The sequence below is a fragment of the Dendropsophus ebraccatus genome, chromosome 2 (genome assembly GCF_027789765.1).
Source record: "Dendropsophus ebraccatus isolate aDenEbr1 chromosome 2, aDenEbr1.pat, whole genome shotgun sequence".
Taxonomy (NCBI): domain Eukaryota; kingdom Metazoa; phylum Chordata; class Amphibia; order Anura; family Hylidae; genus Dendropsophus; species Dendropsophus ebraccatus.
In genome coordinates this window covers 199,324,102-199,345,438 of record NC_091455.1, presented here as the reverse complement: position 1 = coordinate 199,345,438, position 21,337 = coordinate 199,324,102, and the positions used below count along the sequence as shown (strand labels likewise).

The 21,337-nt window shown below is 42.8% G+C and overlaps 1 protein-coding gene across 3 annotated transcripts in view; it reads right to left on the bottom strand.

The window, feature by feature from the left end:
- Nucleotides 1-21,337, bottom strand: part of ARMC3 (armadillo repeat containing 3) — a 63,063-nt gene that overhangs the window by 9,277 nt on the left and 32,449 nt on the right. For 2 of the 3 annotated variants that reach the window (XM_069960530.1, XM_069960531.1), the window contains exons 11-16: nt 10,536-10,785; nt 8,535-8,671; nt 8,214-8,382; nt 7,868-7,968; nt 7,222-7,323; nt 6,273-6,365 (exon numbers count right to left, since the gene is read on the bottom strand). In XM_069960530.1, coding sequence (XP_069816631.1) covers nt 6,273-6,365; nt 7,222-7,323; nt 7,868-7,968; nt 8,214-8,382; nt 8,535-8,671; nt 10,536-10,785 — 852 coding nt within the window. The remainder of the gene's footprint in view (nt 1-6,272; nt 6,366-7,221; nt 7,324-7,867; nt 7,969-8,213; nt 8,383-8,534; nt 8,672-10,535; nt 10,786-21,337) is intronic. The other variant, XM_069960532.1, reaches the window with a different exon arrangement.

Here is a 21,337-nt window from a genome sequence, read left to right as displayed (position 1 = left end):
CCCTAAAATTGTCCATGAGGGCACCTTCACGGGATTGTGTGAATAAGACCTTAGGCTTGTTAATCAACTTACAAGGTAGCTATCAATAGGTGGCACCAGAGAGACCATTATCTTCCTCCTGTAGAAGAGATAATTTGCATATTTTCCCAGAAAGCATTGCCTGATCTCCTTAAGGCAAACAGTATCTCTTAAAAGTCTTCACATACAGGCCTAGGATGGATAGGATGTGGATCTGGCACAGACTTAAAACATGGTCCTATGGATAGGATTTGGATGAGGACTAGTTGCTGACTTGCTGTGGATTTCACCCATGGCATAATATGGCGCTATATATGAATCCACCGTTTCACTATACCACACACATAAATCAACACAGAAGTGACGCAAAAAAATCCCAGCCGGTAAACGGGACATAAGTGTGTTGGGAAGCTGTGACACCTAAAACATATTGTTCTTTCCCCCGTCATTTATTAGAGGAGATCTATCGACGCGGCTATGTAATAAAGGACACACAAACATGCGGAGTATATGGGAAAGCATAAATATACGCGGGAAATGTTTTTCTTTCGGTGACAAATTTGGGTTACAATAAGAATTAGTGTCCATAAATCACGGCTTCCTGGAAAGATTAATTAATAGCACATTGACAGAACTGGAGGAAAAAGATTCCTCCCGACCTTTACAAAGCAGGGAGGAGACGAGTTGTTGGTAAGATATATTGGTCGCAATATTGTTTTAAACTAAGTCACTGAATTTAGATGAACAAGAGAGAATGTCTCTGCCGAGGATAAAGCCGCGGAAGCTGAAATATGGCGCCTCGCTATGAGAGAGAAAATGACGGATTTGTGTCTAGGATATAAAAATTTCCAACTTTCTATCCACAAGGGAATCCCTGAAAGATGTTTAGGAACCCCCTACAATAACCCATCTCTCCTATAAAATGGAAAACACAAGCTGCTTCTGCAGGACCTAAACTCAGGGTGGGATACTAAGGAAAAACCTGTACTCACCTGCCATGGATCCCTCACCAGTACTGCTCTGATGCAGCGGCTCCCCACTAGCAAGTGGTTCATGGTCTCATCAGGACACACAGGAAATGCCTGCTCACCCAATCACTAGCATTAGCTGTGACCCGCCGCAGCCAGTGATTGGCTCAATAGGCTTCACTTGTGTGACATCAGGAAGTGGCAGCCTCAAAACAGTACAGGTGAGGCAGGAAAATACAGGTTTTTCTGCTCTATTATCTCACCCTGATCTTTTTAAAGTGTAAAATTAAAGCTCCAGAATATCCCTTTAAAGGAGGAGTCAGACAAAATTTTTTATTGAAGTATAGTATTGCCCCCCCAAAAGTTATACAAATCACCAATATACACTTATTACGGGAAATGCACATAAAGTGTTTTTTTCCCTGCACTTACTACTGCATCAAGGCTTCACTTCATGGATAAAATTATGATGTCACTTCCTGGATAACATGGTGATGTCACTTCCTGGATAACATGGTGATGTCACTTCCTGGATAACATAGTAATGTCACTTCCTGGATAACATAGTAATGTCACTTCCTGGATAAAATGGTGATGTCCCGACTCCCAGAGCTGTGCAGGCTGTGGCTGCTGGAGAGGATGATGGCAGGGGGATGCTCAGTGTCTCACCAGTGCCCTGTGTCCCTCAGTGTCCCCCTGCCATCATCCTCTCCAGCAGCCACAGCCCGCACAGATCTGGGAGTTGGGTTGTGACATCACCATGTTATCCAGAAAGTGACATCACCATGTTATCCAGGAAGTGAAGCCTTGATGCAGTAGTAAGTGCAGGGAAAAAAGCACTTTATAAGCATTGCCCGTAATAAGTGTATATTGGGGATTTGTACAACTTTTGGGGGGCAATACAACACTTTAAGAGGTATCCATGAAAAACACAGATCCCATAGTCTTCTAATGGGGAATCCGTGCCGCAATCATGCTCCGCACTAGGACATGTAATATTTTTTGCGGCACAGATCGTATGAACAGCCCAACACAACTCAATGGGCCCTAAAATTGTCCGTGATCACAGATTTGTGAGGGCAACTTCACGGGATGTGTGATTAAGGTCTTAGGCTTGTTAATTAAAAACAGAAGTCCGGTGAAAAGTACTGTATTGCCCCCCAAAAGTTATACAAATTACCAATATACACGTATTACGGGAAATGCTTATAAAGTGCTTTTTTCCTTGCACTTACTACTGCATCAAGGCTTCACTTCCTGGATAACATGGTGATGTCACTTCCTGGATAACATGGTGATGTCACTTCCTGGATAACATGGTGATGTCACGACCCGACTCCCAGAGCTGTGCGGGCTGTGGCTGCTGGAGAGGATGATGGCAGGGGGATGCTCAATGTCCTTCCAGTGCCATGTGTCCCCCAGTGTCCCTCTGCCATCATCCTCTCCAGCAGCCACAGCCCGCACAGCTCTGGGAGTCGGGTTGTGACATCACCATGTTATCCAGGAAGTGACATCACCATTTTATCCAGGAAGTGACATCACCATGTTATCCAGGAAGTGGAGCCTTGATGCAGTAGTAAGTGCAGGGAAAAAAGCACTTTACAAGCATTTCCCATAATAAGTGTATATTGGGGATTTGTATAACTTTTGGGCAGCAATACAATACTTTAATAACAATTTTCGCCTTCTCCTTTAAGGCTCTGTTTACATGGATAAATGCACTAACCATGTATTATAGAATATGACTAAATCCTCTATCTATCTCTATCTGTCTGTCTGTCTATCTATCTCCTATCTATCTATCTATCTATCTATCTATCTATCTATCTATCTATCTAGTATGGGAAAATCCACAGCACTCCTTATTGAAATTCAAGGTGCAGGTCACATGATCTGCAAGCGGAATTGACATCGTATCTCTTATTGCTTTGCCTTTACTCCCGAAGTGTGTTTGGTATTTTCATTATCCTTGAAGACATGATTCAAAAGAACTTATTGTTTTGCCTATCTCTGAAAGGCTATTTGCCTACATGAACTGTCAAGCGGACTTTTAATCACGGACACTTTTTGATTATGTGGTCACGTGATGGTCTCTGAACACCTGATATATGTAAATCACTGGGGAGGCACTTGAGCATCCCTCGTGACCTCTAAACACAGATGTAAGGAATGAATTACTTTGTATGCACCAATCACAGAATATTATTTTGCTATATATTGCACACATGTGTTTCACTGAGCACGCTTGAAAATGGCGGCGAATAGCTGCTGAAACGTTGCGTCTGTATGCTGCACTTTGAAATTCAATAAGGAGTGCTGTGGATTTTCCCATACTATTTAAATATGGTCCCTGGTCTCGATCCGCTGGCACCCGGCATTTACCTCTTTTGAAGTGCTGCTACTACTATTCTCTCGTGATTTATCTATCTATCTATCTATCTATCTATCTATCTATCTATCTATCTATCTATCTATCAACAATCAGTCAAAACATTAAAGCCTAGAATTGTGTGGGTCAATTCATGCTGCCAAAACAGGTATATGGTCCATGTCACAGAAACATCCACATGATGCCAGGTCCCAAGGCTTCCAGCAGAACATTGCCCATCACACTGCCCCTCCTGGCTTGTCTTCTTCCTATAATGCATCTTGGTGCCATCTCTACTACAAGTAAGTGATGCACATGCACCCAGACTCCACATGATGTAATAAAGAACATCATGTATTAGACCAGCCTACCTTCTTAGGTTCTGATGCTCAGTTCCCATTGCAGTAGACGGGTCAGCACGTGTACTGTGACCGGTCTGTGGTCCTATATGCAGCAGACTGTAAGGACATTATTCTGTCACAGTGAGCTTTTCAGTGTTTTGTGGAACCAGAATAGATGGGCTGTGTATTTTGCCCTCCATGCACATCAATAAGCTTGGGGCACCCATGACCCTATGGCCAGGTCACCATGTGTCCTTCCTTGGAGCACCTTTGATAGGTACTTACCATTGGACCTGATTTGCCCCCATTCATTTATACATAAAATACACAATAAAAGCCGCTTTTCCCCTCCTGATATTTTACTGCCAATGTGGATGGAGATGAGCGCAGTGAGCGGACGTGTCGCCCTGATATCCATCACATGAAGCCTCCATGCTATACAACACATCTGCTTCAATTTAGTCATCTGTTAATTCAGGAAAAAGAATGGTCTGACACATCCCATGGCACGTATGTCTTTCAGCGCAGGATTTCTGAATCCTCCACAACACTGTACATGATTTTAGGCCGCACATGGTTTCTATTCATTAGTGTAAAGTAGGAACATCTGTCGGGAGAACAATGTTACATATGCCTCAGAGTCCTGGGTGGCTCGTATTGGTGGAGGGAATAGCCGAGCGGTGTTCTTTGGCACACATGAGTGCATCCCCTGCGTCACATGCAGCTTATAATGCAGATATATCTACTGCAGGAGCGATAACATAGAGCTGACCTGTCATGTATGCACTCATGTGGTTTCATAGCTATAGGAAAGACTACCTGAGCTACCTATAGTTATAGCAGAGTATATACAGCTAAGCCCAGTACATAACATACATACTGCAAAAATGTACAGCCCATGTTTATGCACATCTAACACTATATAAATATCCCTTCATTGGCATAACCCAGACATTGTGGTTTTGTAACTTTTTTGCTGTAAAGTACCAAAAAAAAGACAAAAAACAATGGAGCGGGTTCACTACTGAATATGCCCCCCGATTCTAGCCACATTTATTATGTGTTTTAGACATAGTGAGGTGGCGTCTGTAACAGGACATGTGGCTTTTAATGCAATAATGTGCACTAAAAGCCCAGCATCAGATTCTGGCGCAAATTAAAGGGGTATTCCGAAGAAAAAAAGTTAAATGAACCGGTGTCAGAAAGTTATTGAGATTTGCTAATTACTTCTGTTGAAAAACCTCCAGTCTCCCAGTACTTATGAGCTGCTGTGTGTCCTCCAGGAAGTGGTGTATTCTTTCCAGTCTAACACAGCGCTCTCAGCTGCCACCTCTGTCTGTGACGGGAAGTGTCCAGAGCAGGCACAAATCCCCATAGAAAACCTCTCCTGCTACTGGAAAACTGGGGATTTTTAAATAGAAGTAATTTACAAATCTATAATTTTCTAATACCAGTTGATTTTAAAAAAAATAAATGTCCACAATACCACAGGCAGCCAATAGGTGGTGTAAACTCAGACTAGACTAGATAAATCTGGAGCATACTTAGAGTGACTTTGTGTTTTCGCACATTTTTGAGGCTGGAAAATGGTCCCAAAACAGACGTTATTTGGGATGTATTATGAAACTAATCCCAATTGAAAACAGCCATTGTACTGCGCTTAAGCTTTTACTGTAGTTCATAAACAGTCTAGAAATATGGCCAAAAAGGTGCAAGAAAGGCGAAAAATGGCCCAAATGCAAAAAGAAGGGTCAAAGACAAACTGTCATTTCCAATGTTTTTTTTTTGTTTGTTTTTTGTCAAGTAAAAATGAGTGGTTGTTGAGGCTCAGAGAATTGTGTGTGAACATAGCCTTAGTTTACATTGTAAACGAATGAGACACTTTTAGTGAATTACACCCCAATGTGGTTATTTATATATAATAATTAGAGATGAGGGACATACCAGTGGGAAATTTCCATTGTTGTGTGATTATGATTAGGGATGAGTGAACCTAAAGCACGCTTGGGTTCGTTTGAACCTGGAAGTCTCTGTATTTGATTACCGATGGCTAAAGAAGTTGGATGCCTGGAAAACATAAATATAGCCTATGGCCATATCCATGTTTCCCAGGACTTTGCTAGGGCCGCATCTAACTTCTGCAGCCACTGGTAATCGAATGCAAAGACTTCAGAAGGGTTTACACGGACTTGAGCATGCTCTAGGTTCGCAATCAGACAACAATGGAAATTTCCCCCTGGTATGCCCTTAAGGCTATGTTCAAACAAGGTCCATAGAATGGCCGTTGTTTGGCATTTAAAAACAACGGTCGTTGAAGTGAGTGTCAAACAATGGCCATTGTTGCAATAAAAACAGCATTGAAATCAATGCACAACGTCTGGGAATAATTGACATGTCAATTACTTCCACAGCCGTTGTTCAATACACTGTCTGATCAACGGCCGTTGTTTGCATTGACTTAAATGCATGACATTTTTCTATGATGGCCGTTCTTATCATAAAAAATACATTGCGTGAACATAGCCTAAAAATGTTTTCATAACGTTTAATGTCTTATGATATTATAGCTGAATGTACCTGGAAGATTTTTCCTTGGGACCACTTCTGCTTAGGGAAGGAGATCGCCCGACAGGAACGTCTTGTTTGTCTTCAACAGGAGATGGAATATTTCTGGGGAAACAAAATGATTAAGTCAATAAGATTTTCTGCCACAGTCTAAGCAAATTTTCCATATAAGAATCCTATGAAGACAATATAAGTACCCTGTAGAGTTGTGTTCCCCAACCTGTGCTTGTCCAGCTGGTGCAAAACAACAACAAAATTATAGCTGTTGTAAAATGACAATGTCCATAATGCCATGACAGCATGGGGGCCACAGATTGGGGAGCAATGCTCTAGAGTCATGGCACAGTCTCCCATGACATACACTTTCACAGTTTAAAAGGAAACCAATAAATACTATAAGGCATATAACACTATTAGCAGCTCCTAATGCTAAAGCCTTGTCATACCACACGTGGTGTGCCATCGTCTTACAGGGTATATAGGAGAAAATGTTGTTTTATTCCCGCGCGCATTGCAGGGAGAGAGGCCAGAACTAGTCACTCTGCAGTCAGAGAACCGTGACTAGTTAAGGACGGGCTACGCCCAAATGACTAGTTCCCGCCTTTCTCCCTGCAACGTGCACCGGAATAAAACAATGTATAAACCTTAACAGGGGACGGCACACCAAGTATGGTAAGAGAACGCTTTAGCAGCTCTATTATGCGTTGTACTACTGATTCCCTTTAAAGGTCCCCATACGTTTTAGACTTTTGATGGCCGTACCCGCCGCTTGTGGCAGTTCAGCCATCAATATAAGGTGTATGCGGCTGTCTAGAACAACCACTGATAGATGATGTTGGTGGTGATAGGGGCCAGCCGTGAGAAAAAAATCATGGTCAACCCCTTTGTTCTGGGAGAAATAAGGCACGAGAGCACAGGAACAGAAACTGTATAAAAATGTAAAGTATGGCATGTCACCTACCCTCCTTTTTCTCTGGAAGCGCTTCTACTGTGTGAGGAAGGAGATCGTCCATGATTTGGCTCTGGCTTCTCCTCTACTGGTGGTGGTGGTGATGGTGTGGGCCTGAAGATATAGTTAGCAGCATATACGTTGGGCTTTTTTGTAGCTCAGTTACAGGAAAGTGACTGAGCTGAATTGTAATTCCACACACAACCTGAGTACAGGGGTGGCGCTGTTTTTGCAAGAAAGTAGCTGTCCTTTTTGTAATCGTGGATAACCCATTTATGTGTTACCCTACATATAAAAGTCATATGAAACTAGCCTTACATACTACGAATGAGCAATGAACTACAATGACTGAGATAAAAAAGTCATTTCTGCTTTGAAGCGTGCTATGTAATGATAACCATGGCTGTTTAGGAACCCTTACAGCCTGTTAAATTAGAAAATAAAAAAAAAATGTCAGCTTTCTTCCAAAAACAGCGCCACTCTTGTCCTCAGTCTTGGTGTGGGGTTTTACACCTCAGTTCTATAAAAGTGAATGGAACTAAATTGTAATACCACACACAACCAGAAAGAACAGGGGTGGTGCTGTTGTTACAGTAAAGTAGCTGTTTCTTTCTAATCCTGGATAACCCCTTTAAGAGTAAATCAGCTGAGCACTCACATTTCGGGAAGTTTTGTGTTGACTAAGAGAACTGCTCGGCTCTGGTTCACCATCTGCTTACTGAGATCTTCTAAAGATGGTAACTTGGCACCTGCTTTCAGCTAAAAAAGATTAAAAAAAATCTTATAGTTAAATAGTCTTCAAAAATAAATGCAATCTGCCATACATAGCTTCATGGAGTCCTCCAGGTAACTACAGGTTAAAAATTTTACAGCTCTGAAGTGAGTGGAGTTGAATTGTAATACCACACACAATCTGAGGACAGGGGTGGCGCTGTTTTTGCAAACAAGTAGCTATGCTTTTTATAATAACCCCTTTAATAGATGGAGATCAAATGTTCACATACCCGACCATGGTCATAAAAGCCGTCCTTTATCAGGTTACTGTAGGACAGGTGTCCTTTCTGATTGTACTTTAGGGACAGGTTGTTATCCAGCATCTTGTTTTCAGCTAATTCACTGAAAGTGTTTGCACGGCTTGTCGAGAGGTTCATCCGCTGAAGAATATCAAACGCCCTAAAGAGAGAAGAGATGGGATACAATGAGCAATATCTCTGAAACTCAAACACTAAATATATGACACCATTTTGCCCAATGAATCCCAATGGCAGTGGACCTGCGGACTGATGCGCTGGCTTCCTGTATTAATATTGTGTAGTCACCCTTACCCCAGTCTGTACAGTTCACTAGCGGTCACTTCATCATTGGCAAACACAGCAATAGCCCAGCATGCATTTCTCCTGACTTCATCGTGGTTGGAACTGAGGTGTTTCACCAGATGGACCAGTCCTTCTGCGTTTCTAAACTAAAATAAAGCAAACAAGCATAACACTTATCAACAAAGTAATAATGTACCGTTTAAAAAGGATGTACCACCAGGTACTAGGAACTAAATTGTAATACCGGGACCCGTGGATAGAACGGCGGCGTACACTGAAACTGGGACGCTTCCCCGTGACGGCGCCGTTCGATCCGTGCGTCAGATTAAAGGGGATGTACCTGATGGTACATCCTCTTTAAGGCTGGGTTCACACTGAGAATTTCTCGCGGATTTTCAGGCGGATTCTGCGCCAAAATGCGGGCAGAATCCGGCCCCCAAAAAGAATGAACATTGAGAATGTACATTGGCTTTAATGGGCTTTCCGCGTATTTGTTCACACAGCAGAATTTCTGCGCTGAAAATTCCGCCGCGGATCCGCTTTCCGCCTGAAGAATTGACATGTTAATTCTTTGGGCGGATTCCGCTAGAGGAATCCTATAGTAGTCTATGGGGGCTTGAATTCTGCTTGAAATTCTGCTTGAATTCTGCTCAAATTCAGCTCCTACTCTGCCAGAGCAGAATAGGCGAGAAATTTCAAGCAGAAAACTTTCTGCTTCAATTCCTTGCCTAATTCCTTAGTGTGAACCCAGCCTAAAGGCGTTATCGAGGATTAGAAAAACAGCGCCACCCCCGTCCTCAGGCTGTGTGCTGTATTACAACTTGTCTCCATTCTATGGAACTGAGCTGCAATACCACAATCAACCTATGGACAAGATTGGCGCTGTTTTTGGAATAAAGCAGCCATGTTTTTCTTATTCTGGATAACCCCTTTAATTTTTCCTATCCGATAGATTCTATTACATACATTTTAACACTTCGCTGCCATTCCCCTTTATGTGAGTAAGATATAGTCTGCTAGATGAAAAACATAGTTAACAACCAGTGACTAAAAGTGTCATCTTCCAGTGTGAAAGGTATAAAATGACTAGGGGCCTGACACATTAACGCTGATTGATTTATAGCGGTAATCTGCAGGGTGACAGGCTTTAATGCGCTGCAATGATTTCCTATACTGTAAGCTCCTGTAAATCATCTTCATCATTTTCTCATTTCAAAGATTCTTTACCTTCTTCAAGATGGAGGCTGACTCTATATGAAGGAAGTTCATTATATTTAAAGGAAAGGCCATCAATATAAAAAAAGGCCCAGAAAACTCCTGTAATAGGTTTTGCTTCCGCCACATTTGTAAGACAAACTATGGTCAGATTTGGGAAACTGGCGATGTAATATTATAATACTCATCTTACCGATTCCAGTCTGCCCCCCATGCTGAAGCAGTCACCTAATTATCTTAAAGGGGTACTCCAGCGAAAATCTTTTTCTTTCAAATCAACCCGTGCCAGAAAGTTATATAGGTGTGTAATTTACTTCTTTATAAAAGTCTCAAGTCTTCCAGTACTTATCAGCTGCTGTATGTCCTACAGGAAGTGCAGTCTGATACAGTGCTCTCTGCTGACATCTCTGTCCAAGAAAGGAACTGTCCAGAGCAGTAGCAAATTTACATAGAAAACCTCTCCTGCTCTGGACAGTTCCTGGCATGGACAGAGGTGGCAGCAGAGAGGACTGTGTCAGACTGAAAAGAAAACATTTCCTGCAGGACATACAGCAGCTGATAAGTATGAAAAGACTTGATATTTTTATATAGAAGTAAATTACAAATCTATACAACTTTCTGACACCAGTTGAATGGCCGTAGAGCTTGCTGGGCATCCCTTTTAAATTTTCTAAAATATTGTCTGGCACTTTATGGCTGTTGCAAAACTACAATTCACATCATGCCTGGACAGCCAAAGCTTTGGCAGCAGTCATCTTCCATTCTGTCCACATTATAGTAAAGTAAGCCCCTTACCTCAGTCCTTGCATCGGCATCACATCCCAAGGAGGCCGCAGTAAGTAAGGCTTTCCTGAGAACCAAATTACTGGCTGACTGCAATGTAGCCACAAGGGCCTGCATGACCCCGTGACTGTGCATGGCCAGCCGGAGGGACTCCTGGGCCGCCATGTTGATGAGCACTGTGCACGTGTTGGCAATCACTTCTTCTCTCTTGCCCGTCAAAAGATTGACCAGGGCGTCAATTCCATCGGCTTCAACCAAGGCGCTGATATCAAGAGAAGAAGAAGTTAAGGTAACATTAGTTACTAAAGTCTATATCTTGTAGGATGAGATACAATGTAAACTACTGATTGTGATGCTGCAATTCTGGCTCCACACTGCTGACCCTGTTAGATGCTGACAGGACAAGGAGACACATGGTACCTTTTATATTTCTGTTTGTGCTTCGAAGACATTGATAAATGCTCTTATTTTCTGGCACAAACTGTCAAAGGGGTGTTCCCAAGCTCCCCCTCCTCTTCGGGAACTTCCGGCGCCTGTCTAATTTTTCCCGAAGCTCTCCCGGGAGCCGAGCGTCTCCGAGCCTCACCCCCGGCCGGTGCCCTGGGAATAGAATGCCGCTGTATGAGGGAACCGGGCCACAGTTCAAAAAAATTACCGCAGCACCGGCTTCCCTGCGCCAATGCTGTTCTATCCATGGGCAAAGCTTAAAGTGAATGTACTGATAGTACATTTGCTTTAAGCTCCATTCACTTCAATGGAATGGGGTTACAAACTGGAGTCAAGAGTGGTGCTGTCTCTGGAAGAAAGTGGCCATGTTTTGTAGCGCTGGATAACCTCTTCAATGGCCGCACTAGCAAAGCAGCGATCTTCATGACACCCAGCTGTGCAGTTTATTGTGCCTTGTAAAGGCCCCCGCTCACGAGCGGTAATCTTGTTTGTTTGCGGCTGTGGACGGCCGAAAATCGTGGAGTGTGAACAGACTCTGGAGCAGATTTTTCAGCCCACTGCACCATAAATCTTAACAGGACTAAGGGTCCTATTCCACGGAGTGATAATCGGGCGCATTGGCCCGATTTGGCCGATTATCGCTCCGTTGAATAGAGACAACATATAGCCGATGATCGTGTCATCAGCTGATCGTTTATTTAGGTTCAAACCTAAAATCATTGGGCACCGACCACACATCGCTGCGTGGAAAAGCGATGCGCGGCGGGCGACCGACGATTTCACGAGCACCATACATTACCTAAGCACGATGCAGGTCTTCTCCTGCGCTCCTTTTTCCTCTTGGTCCCGCGCAGCAGCATCTTCGGTGCGGCCTGTCTGAGCTGACAGACCACTCAGCCAATCACTGGTCAGGACCGACGCGGCCAGTGATTGGCTGAGCGGTCTGTCAGCTCAGACAGGCCGCACCGAAGCTGCTGCTGCGTGCGGGACCGAGAGGAAGAAGGAGCGCAGGAGAAGACCTGCAACATGTGTAGGTAAAGTATGCTGTTTAAACAAGGACTTCAAGAAAATCGGTAACAATGTCCCTGCAGCCCTCGTTAAACGGTTATCGGGCCATGTAATAGGCCCAGTAAACGAGTGCCGATCTAGCAGATCTGCGCTCGTTTACATTATTGATCGGGCCCCCATCGGCCAGTGGAATAGGACCCTAAAAGACACTGAGAGCCCTGATGACCCGCCCACACACAGTGATTGACAGCTGTCCCCATATCAGTGTATATACAGATAAGACTGCCAATCACTGTGTGTGGGAGGGGTCATCAGGACTCTCGCTGTCTCCCTTAGGAGTCCTGCCAGGATTTACTCTACTTTTGATTCCTAAATCCTGCTCTAAATCCTACAAACCATATATCAAAGAGCTCAGCGTCTCTCCCTCTATTATAGGCCACTCTCATAAATCACCCGATAGGTTTCCTTTAAAGGGGGTCTGTTTAGTGGCAATGAATTAACGCACAGTTTCTTACTGCAAAGGATTTTAAAAAATCTGATTGATAAACTAATTTTTGAGTCTAATTCGAACAGTTGGAAAGAGCCGACAATAACCTAAATCCCCTTCTGTTTTACCAAGACGCTTAATGATGGATGAATTAAGTAGCTAGAACTGGGAAATGCCGAGCTATACATAAAGGGTAATTTAATAAATACATCATTCTTACATTTAAACAAAGCGGAGTCAGAAAGAAGAGAGACTGCAGCTCCTACATGGGGGTATAAATGTAAGTGACAGCTCCCATTGTCTGCCCTGGCTGCCATCAGACTGGATGCGGCTCTGATGTGAAAGGACAAGGTAATTATTAGGGCAAAAGCTTTTAAGCCGGAGACGTCCTGCGAGGTGTTTGCGCGCTCTCTATGCCGCATATACAAAATTTATTTGCCTCATCCAAACATATATTATTAGATTGAAGAACACAATAAAGCCCTCTGAATAAACATTACTTACAGAATAAATGTGCACGTGGACGCCCCAATAATCTGCCTAATGATAATAATAATAGGGATCTATTAAGCAGTCTGGTTCTCGGCTGAACTGAATTTTGCAGCGTGCTGTGCCTTTTTACTGCTGTTTGTTAAGAAAAGGATCCTGGAGAAAAATCTGATGAAATAAAGTATGTTGGTAGATATCCTGATTGTATATCCTAATTCAGCTCAGCCCCATTCACTTAAAGAGAACCAGACCATAGTATTATATTCCTGGAAGTGAGGATTTAAATTTACTATATAAGTGGATAAAACAATGGAAACTGCAGGTGGGGAGGAGGAATCCTCTATTTGAGTATCATATTGGCAGTTCTGTGTTGGCAAAGACTTCAGAAGAGAAGGATTTAAGGGGAGTGATTTCTGACAGCCTAAAGGCCCTATTACACGAAACGATTATCGTCCGTATTCGTCCGATATCGTCTGTTATGGACGATAATCCTCTTGTGTAATAGAAGACAACGATCAGCCGACATGAACATTCGTAGTCGTTTGTTGCAGTCGTTTGTCAATGAGTTATATAACAGCGATATGCTGCCCTCGCTTCGCGGAATAAGAGAGGCGGCAGCAGACTGCTATAGGCTGCCTGGACGATCTAGCGATCACCCGGGTGGCCCCCGGCAGCTCCCCGTGGCCCCCTCTGCACTCACCCACTCATTGCCGATGCGTGTGATAGCGCCAGCAGTGAGCAGGGAATGAGGAGCAAGCGAGCGGTGACAGCGCTCCTTTGCTCCTCTCCGTCACCCCGAGTAATAGGGGCTTTAGGCCAGGTTCACACTACATATTTTTACGATAAACAACGGCCATTGTTTATTAACAGTGCAACATTACATTAGATTATATGGAACAACGGCCGTAGTGTACACACTCTGTATACACTATGGCCATTGTTCTCTGCGGACGCACAAAATAACTGACAGGTCTTTTTTGTGCGGACGCTTTTCAATGAACAGCGGCTGTACAAGATAGCCTGAGCACACAATGTAAAGTACGGCTCCTAGCCATACTTTACATTGTGCTCTATGGCTAATTGGAGTACGGGCACACCCAAAAGTGCCCACATTCCAATTAAAATAAAGTGATGTTCACCCGGCCGATACTGCAGTATAGCTAGAGGTATACCCAATAGGAGGAGGGAGATTGTGATCCCGCCGTATAGAGATCTAGTGAGACCACTTCTGGAATACTGTATCCAGTCCTGGAGACAGAATGGGTCCAAAGAGGGGTACAAAAATGGTGGAGGGTCTGAAGAATAAAATCAGGAAAGACTTAAGGATCTATATCAGTATATTCTGGAGGAAAGAAGAGAAAGAGGGACATGATTGAAACCTTTATATATGTTAAAGGACTAAATAAGGTTCAGGAGGGAAGAAAATTAACACAACAAGAAGAGAACACAGTGAGAGGTTAGTTGGGGGAAAGATCAGAAGCAATGTGAGAAAACATTACTTTACTGAAAGAGTAGTAGATGCTTGTAACAGACATCAAGCAGAGGTAAATCTACAAAAACAGAATGTAAACCTGCCTGGGATAAACATATATCTTTCCTAATATAATAAGAGGGAAATACAAATAGGGCAGATTAGATGGACGGGGGTATTTTTCTGCTGACAATCTTCTATGTTTCTATGTTACTAGCCTGCTGGTATAGACTGATTGTACATGTAGTGCTGATGACCATGGTACCTATAATATGTTGCCTCGTTTCACTGTATTTCTAAATAATTCATTAGTACCGATATGTATATGAGAGTGTTTGGTGCACTATGGGTGTTACTTAGCCCCTAAGTCCCAAAGTCCCAAGTGCATCACTAAATCACAAATTCTGTCCGCCATCTCTGGTAATAACCCCTCCGTATGTATATCCCTACTCTGCAGTGATGTAACTGAATCCAGCACTAAAACCTCACACATGCTCAGTACTGCATTGTTACCGCGCTGAATTCAGCTACATCACTGCAGTTCAGATCATCAGAGATGTGGTCGGGTCAGAATACAGACACAAGAACACAGCTATATTATGCCCCTGTGAAACCAACATAAAGATGTCCTCAAGGGTTAGAAAAATATGTCTGTTTTCTTCCTAAAACAGTGCCACACCTGTCCACAGGTTGTATGTGGTAGTGCAGCTCAGTGCCATTCACTGGGGCTGAGCTACAATAGCTGTGGATAGTTGTGGCACTGTTATTGAAAAAAGAAAGTAGCCATGTTCTTTCTAATTTTGGAAGGCAGGGGGTTGCAGGAAAATAATAAACAAAGTAAACTTACCCGTCATCATGCCCTGTAGTTCTTCTCCCGAATCCCACTCACAGCCGCCGGTGTCCTGCAGCTCTTCCAGCTGCAATGTCGCACACCTGGCTGAGTGACTGCCCCATTGGCCAATCAGTGACTGGGACAGGACACCTCCCCAATTACTGACTGGCTGAGCAGGTAATTGCTCAGCCAGGCTGTAACGCTGCAGCTGGAAGAGCCGGGTACGTGACACACCCGGATTTCATCTGAAAATGACATCAGTGGCCGTTAGCGGAAATTGGGAGCGGAGCTACAGAGACGGATGAGTTTACTTCTTAATTATTTTTCAGCTTCCCCCTGCCTTTCTCCCTTTTTTGAACTTCGCTGGACTTCACCTTCAAGAGTATTTCTGTTAGGTTTTGCAGGCAGAAATTTCAGCTCTTAAAGGGGTTACCTAGCGCTACAAAAATATGGCCATTTTCTTCCAGAGACAGCACCACCCTTGTCTCCAGCTTGGGTAGGTTTTTGCTGCTCAGTTCCATTGAAGTGAATGGAGCTTAAAGGGGTTATCCAGCGCTACAAAAACATGGCCACTTTCCCCTCTACTGTTGTCTCCAGTTCAGGTGGGGTTTCCAATTAAGCTCCATTTACTTCAATGGAACTAAGTTTCAAAACCCCACCCAAACTGGAGACAACAGTAGGGGGAAAGTGGCCATGTTTTTGTAGCGCTGGATAACCCCTTTAATTGCAAACCGCACCTGAACCGGAGACAAGAGTCGTGTTGTCTCTGAAAGAAAGTGGCCATGTTTTTGTGGCACTGGAGAACCCCTTCAAATCAGAACATCAGTTACAAGCTACAGAAGCTTCCTTGGTGGGATTAGAATTCAGAACCCACTACACTGCACAGCAACAATGCTAGCCAGAGCTGAGGGAGACTCCAGCATGCTTGACTCAGACGTCTCTGTATCTGGAAAACACAGATACAACCACAGGCCTAGGCTGTATCCATGTTCTCCAGGGCTGCATCCGGCGTCTACGCCCATCGGAATCAAATGCTGCACGCTGATTATCGGATGAATCTGAGCATGCTTGAAGTGCGCTCAACTCTATCTACAACTATAATCAGCCTCGGCTGTGTGACCTGCTGCGATGTGACATGTCACCATGTAACCCCAGCCTGAATAATATATCTACCATAGTATTACTTTCTACTGACCTCATTTCTTATCGTATATTTGTATATTTTTGGAAAAAAATATTCCCGATGTTTATGGTGGTTAATAATGCAAATAACCAGAGGGAAAGTAAAAACCGATGACTGATTGTGAGTGTGGAAGGAAGCGCTCTGGCTATTACCCTGCGCTAAACGTCTGACCTCAGACTTCATAAGAAGATTTATCAAGGTAAACAGGACCTTGTATATTAATCTTCCATGGCCGGGAGTAGTAACAGCTTGGCCTATAAACGTTTCATTATACCGCAAATAGAGCTGCCTTCTGTAGCTCACATTGGGAATAGTAGTAATGGTAGGAACACCACTAAACCTATCATCCTCAATAACTGAAGTTACACTGCTTCCTATTAAAGAGGTAGTTTAACTAAAAAAATCTCTTTCAAATCAACTGGTGCCAGAAAGTGCCAGAGATTTGTAATTTACTTCTATAAAAAAATAAAAAAAATAAAGTCTTTCAGTACTTATCAGCTGCTGTATGTCCTGCAGGAAGTGGTGTATTCTTTCCAGTCTGACGTAGTGCTCTCTGCTGCCACCTCTGTCCATGTCAGGAACTGTCCAGAGCAGGAGAGGTTTTCTAGATTTTCTACTACTTTGGACAGTTCCTAACATGGACAGAGGTGGCAGCAGAGAGCACTGTGTCAGACTGGAAAGAATACACCACTTCCTGCAGGACATACAGCAGCTTTTTTAATGGAAGTAACTTACAAATCTCTGGCACTTGCTGGGACAAGTTAATTTAAAAAACTACACCTTTAATTTCCCCTTTTCTTTCCATGACCATTAGGTCAATAACCCTATTCTGCACCAGTAGCAAAAGGAACAGGAGCAGACAGGGCTCTGTCCCTTCTCTTCAAGACTATTTAATCTTCATTGTTTGTGCAACCAAATGTAGATTACGGTAGTTTCCTGTCAGCAAACATTGACCCACTGGGTTGCCACCTCCAGTAGGTGGCAGCAGAGTTCAAGGTCTTCTCCTTCTGGGGGAGAACAGTGGATCCTCCCTGAATCCCAGAGATGTGAACTAGTATTTGTGCTTCCTTGATGGAAGAGAGGAGCAATTCTAGTTTTCCCTAAGCTTTTGTGAAGGGGGCACATTAATCCCGAAGCCTTCATGGAGGAGAAGGCAATGGTTTGTGGGGGCCCAACGCAAACTTCATCTTTGAGCATTTTTTTTATACACTTGGGTGATCGAGCATGTACTTTGAGCTCTTAAAGATAATACAAAAAATTGTTTTCTAACTAACTCGTGTCAGAAAGTTATAGAGATTTGTAATTTACTTTTCTTTAAAAATATCAAGTGTTCCAGTACTTATCAGCTGCTGTATGTCCTACAGGAAGTGGTGTATTCTCTCCAGTCTGACACAGTGCTCTCTGCTGCCACCTCTGTCCATGTCAGGAACTGTCCAGAATAGCAAATCTCTATAGAAAACCTCTCCGGCTCTGGACAGTTCCTGACATGGACAGAGGTGGCAGCAGAGAGCACTGTGTCAGACTGGAAAGAAAACACCACTTCCTGCAGGACATACAGCAGCTGATAAGTACTGGAAGACTGGAAATTTACAGATCTGTATAACCAGGTTTTTTAAAAACAAATTTTAATTTCTTCCATACCACCAACAGTATGTTACCCAGGCCTAAGCTATACCTATTCACAACATAGCACAAACAATTTTTTTCCCTTTAAATCCAACAAGAAAGTGACTAACTTTAGCTCACAGGTATTAAAATGAGCCATTTAATCACCGGTCTAAATGCAGAAGAAGACAAATTATCAATGTTAATTAATGTGCTGCCCTGTAATACGGTGATTAATCATAACGTCCATTATACACAGAATCCCATCCGCAGAATGAGCTCCGGCTAATACTTTCCAAGAATCCAAATGAACTGCAGTCCTCTAATAATCTCCCGTGATGATGGAGTGCTCTTCATTAACACAGGTAAAGTGCGAGATGAGGAGCAGCATCTGCCAGAGGCTGACCGAGGGAAATGTCATTCACAATCACGTATAGGAGGTATATAGGCCCCCCAACTATTCTGAAACTACAACTCCCATCCTACTCTGACAGCCTGGGGGATCACACAAATTCAATGGACCTTTAGGGTGCGTTCACACCTACAGGATCCGCAGCAGATCTGCAACAGATTTGATGGTGCAGATTTGATGCTGTGTTCGGTTATTTAAATGAAATCTGCTGCGGATCTGGTAATTGTGAACGTACCCTTAAAGGGGTAGTTCACAAAAAAAGAATTCTTTCAAATCAACTGGTGCCAGAAAGTTATATAGATTTGTAATTTACTTCTATTAAAAACTCTTCCAGTACTTATCAGCTGCTATACGTCCTACAGGAAGTGGTGTATTGTTTCAAATCTGGAGAGCAGGAGAGGTTTTCTATGGGGATTTGCTACTGCTCTGGACAGTTCCTGACATGGGTGTCAGCAGAGAGCACTGTGTCAGACTGGAAAGAATACACCACTTCCTGTAGAACATACAGAAGATGATAAGTACTGAAAGACCTAAGATTTTTTTTAAAAAGCAGTAAATTACAAATCTCTGGCACTTTCTGGCACCAGTTGATTTGAAAGAATTTTTTAATAATAGCCCCAAAAGGATGTTAAAAGTGGCCATCATTCAGCCCAAACTTTAATAATGTACCAACAGCTGTCATTCCGATGACAGCCGCCAAAGTATGTTAGACAATGGCCATTATTTGGTACTTAAAACGACGGCCGTTATTTTGAGTATCAAAATCATTGAACATCATTATGTGAAAATAGCCGTATGATGATATTTACAACTTTAAAATAAAAAATAAAAAAAACACTTTCCCCCTTTATGTAACTAGATCTGTGTTAGGCCTTATTATGTTGCAGCATGGGGGTAGTATTGTTGGTACCTTTTTGAGGTGTTTATGAGTTTTGATCACTTTTTATTCTATTTTTTGGGGGGCAAAGTGACCAATGAAGAGCAAATCTGGGTTTTTTTTTTAACTGGCAGGTGAAATAAAGTGATACTTTGAAAGAACATACTGTTACAGGTTCATTGATATCAATAATGTAATTTTTTATTTAGATTTTTTAACCTTTTAATGTTTGGAGGGTTTTTTTTTTTTACATAACTTTTATCTTAGCGCCACTAGGGAATTTAACCATGTGACTGCTTACATAATACACTGCAATACGTCACCTTCAGTGTTAAGATGGGAGACCTGGGCGGCTTTATTAGTGTCCTGAACGCCATGACAAGTCATCAGCAGCACACAATTGCGTTTTAGGAGCCGTGATCGGATTACAGGGGAAGCCCTCTCCCTATGTGTAGCCATTTCTGCAACATCAATGTGGCTAAACAGCTGGGATCTGAGTTATCTCTGATCCCAGCCATTATCTTATACTGCGTCATATACTCTCTGCACCATAGGCAGTAAATGTCGACAAGGACTTAAAGAGCTTTTCTCTATGCCATCTATGCATCCTTCTAATTCCTTAGCATCATCCACTGTACATGTATGGTGGAAATAAGCTCAAGGAGCATGAAGCTGAGCCTGAACATACACATACACTGCAGTCTGGGATCAGAGATCAGTCACTCATTTAATCCTGTAGATTGTCAAAAACAATTCTATAGAGAGCACAGAGATTGACGCCTGGGCCTTGTAGCTTACAGGGACCCAACAAAACCCTATCCCCCATATGAAAAGACAAGTATTATAAATGATACATCATAGTCAGGGGTTCTGTTACACATCCCTGCAGGTGTAAACTACATCTCTGCTGACAACCATGGGGGAAGCATTTATGTCATCCAAACTACTATGCATATAAGAGAAGACAATACGAGGTGTTGTCTGTGTATAGTTCTTAGTAACATGTGCCAAGTGTTGGCCGTGCTAGGTGTTGTAATGACTATCCACCAATAGATGGCAGTAACGTTCCAATTTATATTTAAAGATCACATCAATTCACTGGAAAATTAAGTGAAATTCTCTAGTGTTGAACGCTTTCTGTTAACCCCTGTGTCACCGATTCAGGTCTCACAATATTATGGGTTTATAGGAGATACAGCTACATACATAGGAATTTATGACTGGAGTTTATACATGCCCAATATTGATTATGATTGAAACTCTGGGCCAGTATCTGCATGCAAATAACCCAACAATGCACAACAAATTTAAAGGGATTATCCAAGATAAAAAAAAAACATGTCTGCTTTCTTTCAGAAACAGCACCACTCTTGTCTTCAGTTTGTGTGTGATATTGCAGCTCAATTCTGTTCAAGTGAATAGTTTTAATATCACACTCAACCTGAGGAAAGGTGTAGTGCTATTTCAGTAAGAAATCACCTATGTTTTCCTAATCCTGGATAACCCCTTTATGATGAATATATATATGTGTGAGTGTGTGTGTGTTGGTGGATTTTGTGTTTTTATATCTGACTGCAGTATATGCTGGGAATGGGGGTTTTTTTGCCTTTTTTTTCTATCATCTTCTCTGTAGAATTTCAAAATTGGCCCCTAAGTTATGTCACCATTAGAGATGAGCAAACATAAAGTATATTGAGGTTTGCCGGAACCTGAGCATGTGGCATTTGCTTGGCGGTGGCTGAAGAAGTTGGATACAGCCCTAGGGAGTCCTGGAAAATACTGTACTCCATGTACAAAAACTCCATGTTTTCCAGGACTCCCTAGGGCTACATCCATCTTCTTAAGCCACCGCTAAGCAAATACTGTACACACGGGTTCGGGCAAACCCAGAGTTACTCAAGGTTCGCTCACCCTCTTAGGGCCCTATTCCACCGGACGATTATCGTTCAGATTATCGTTAAATCGTTCGAATCTAAACAATAATCGTTCGGTTGAAATTCAGT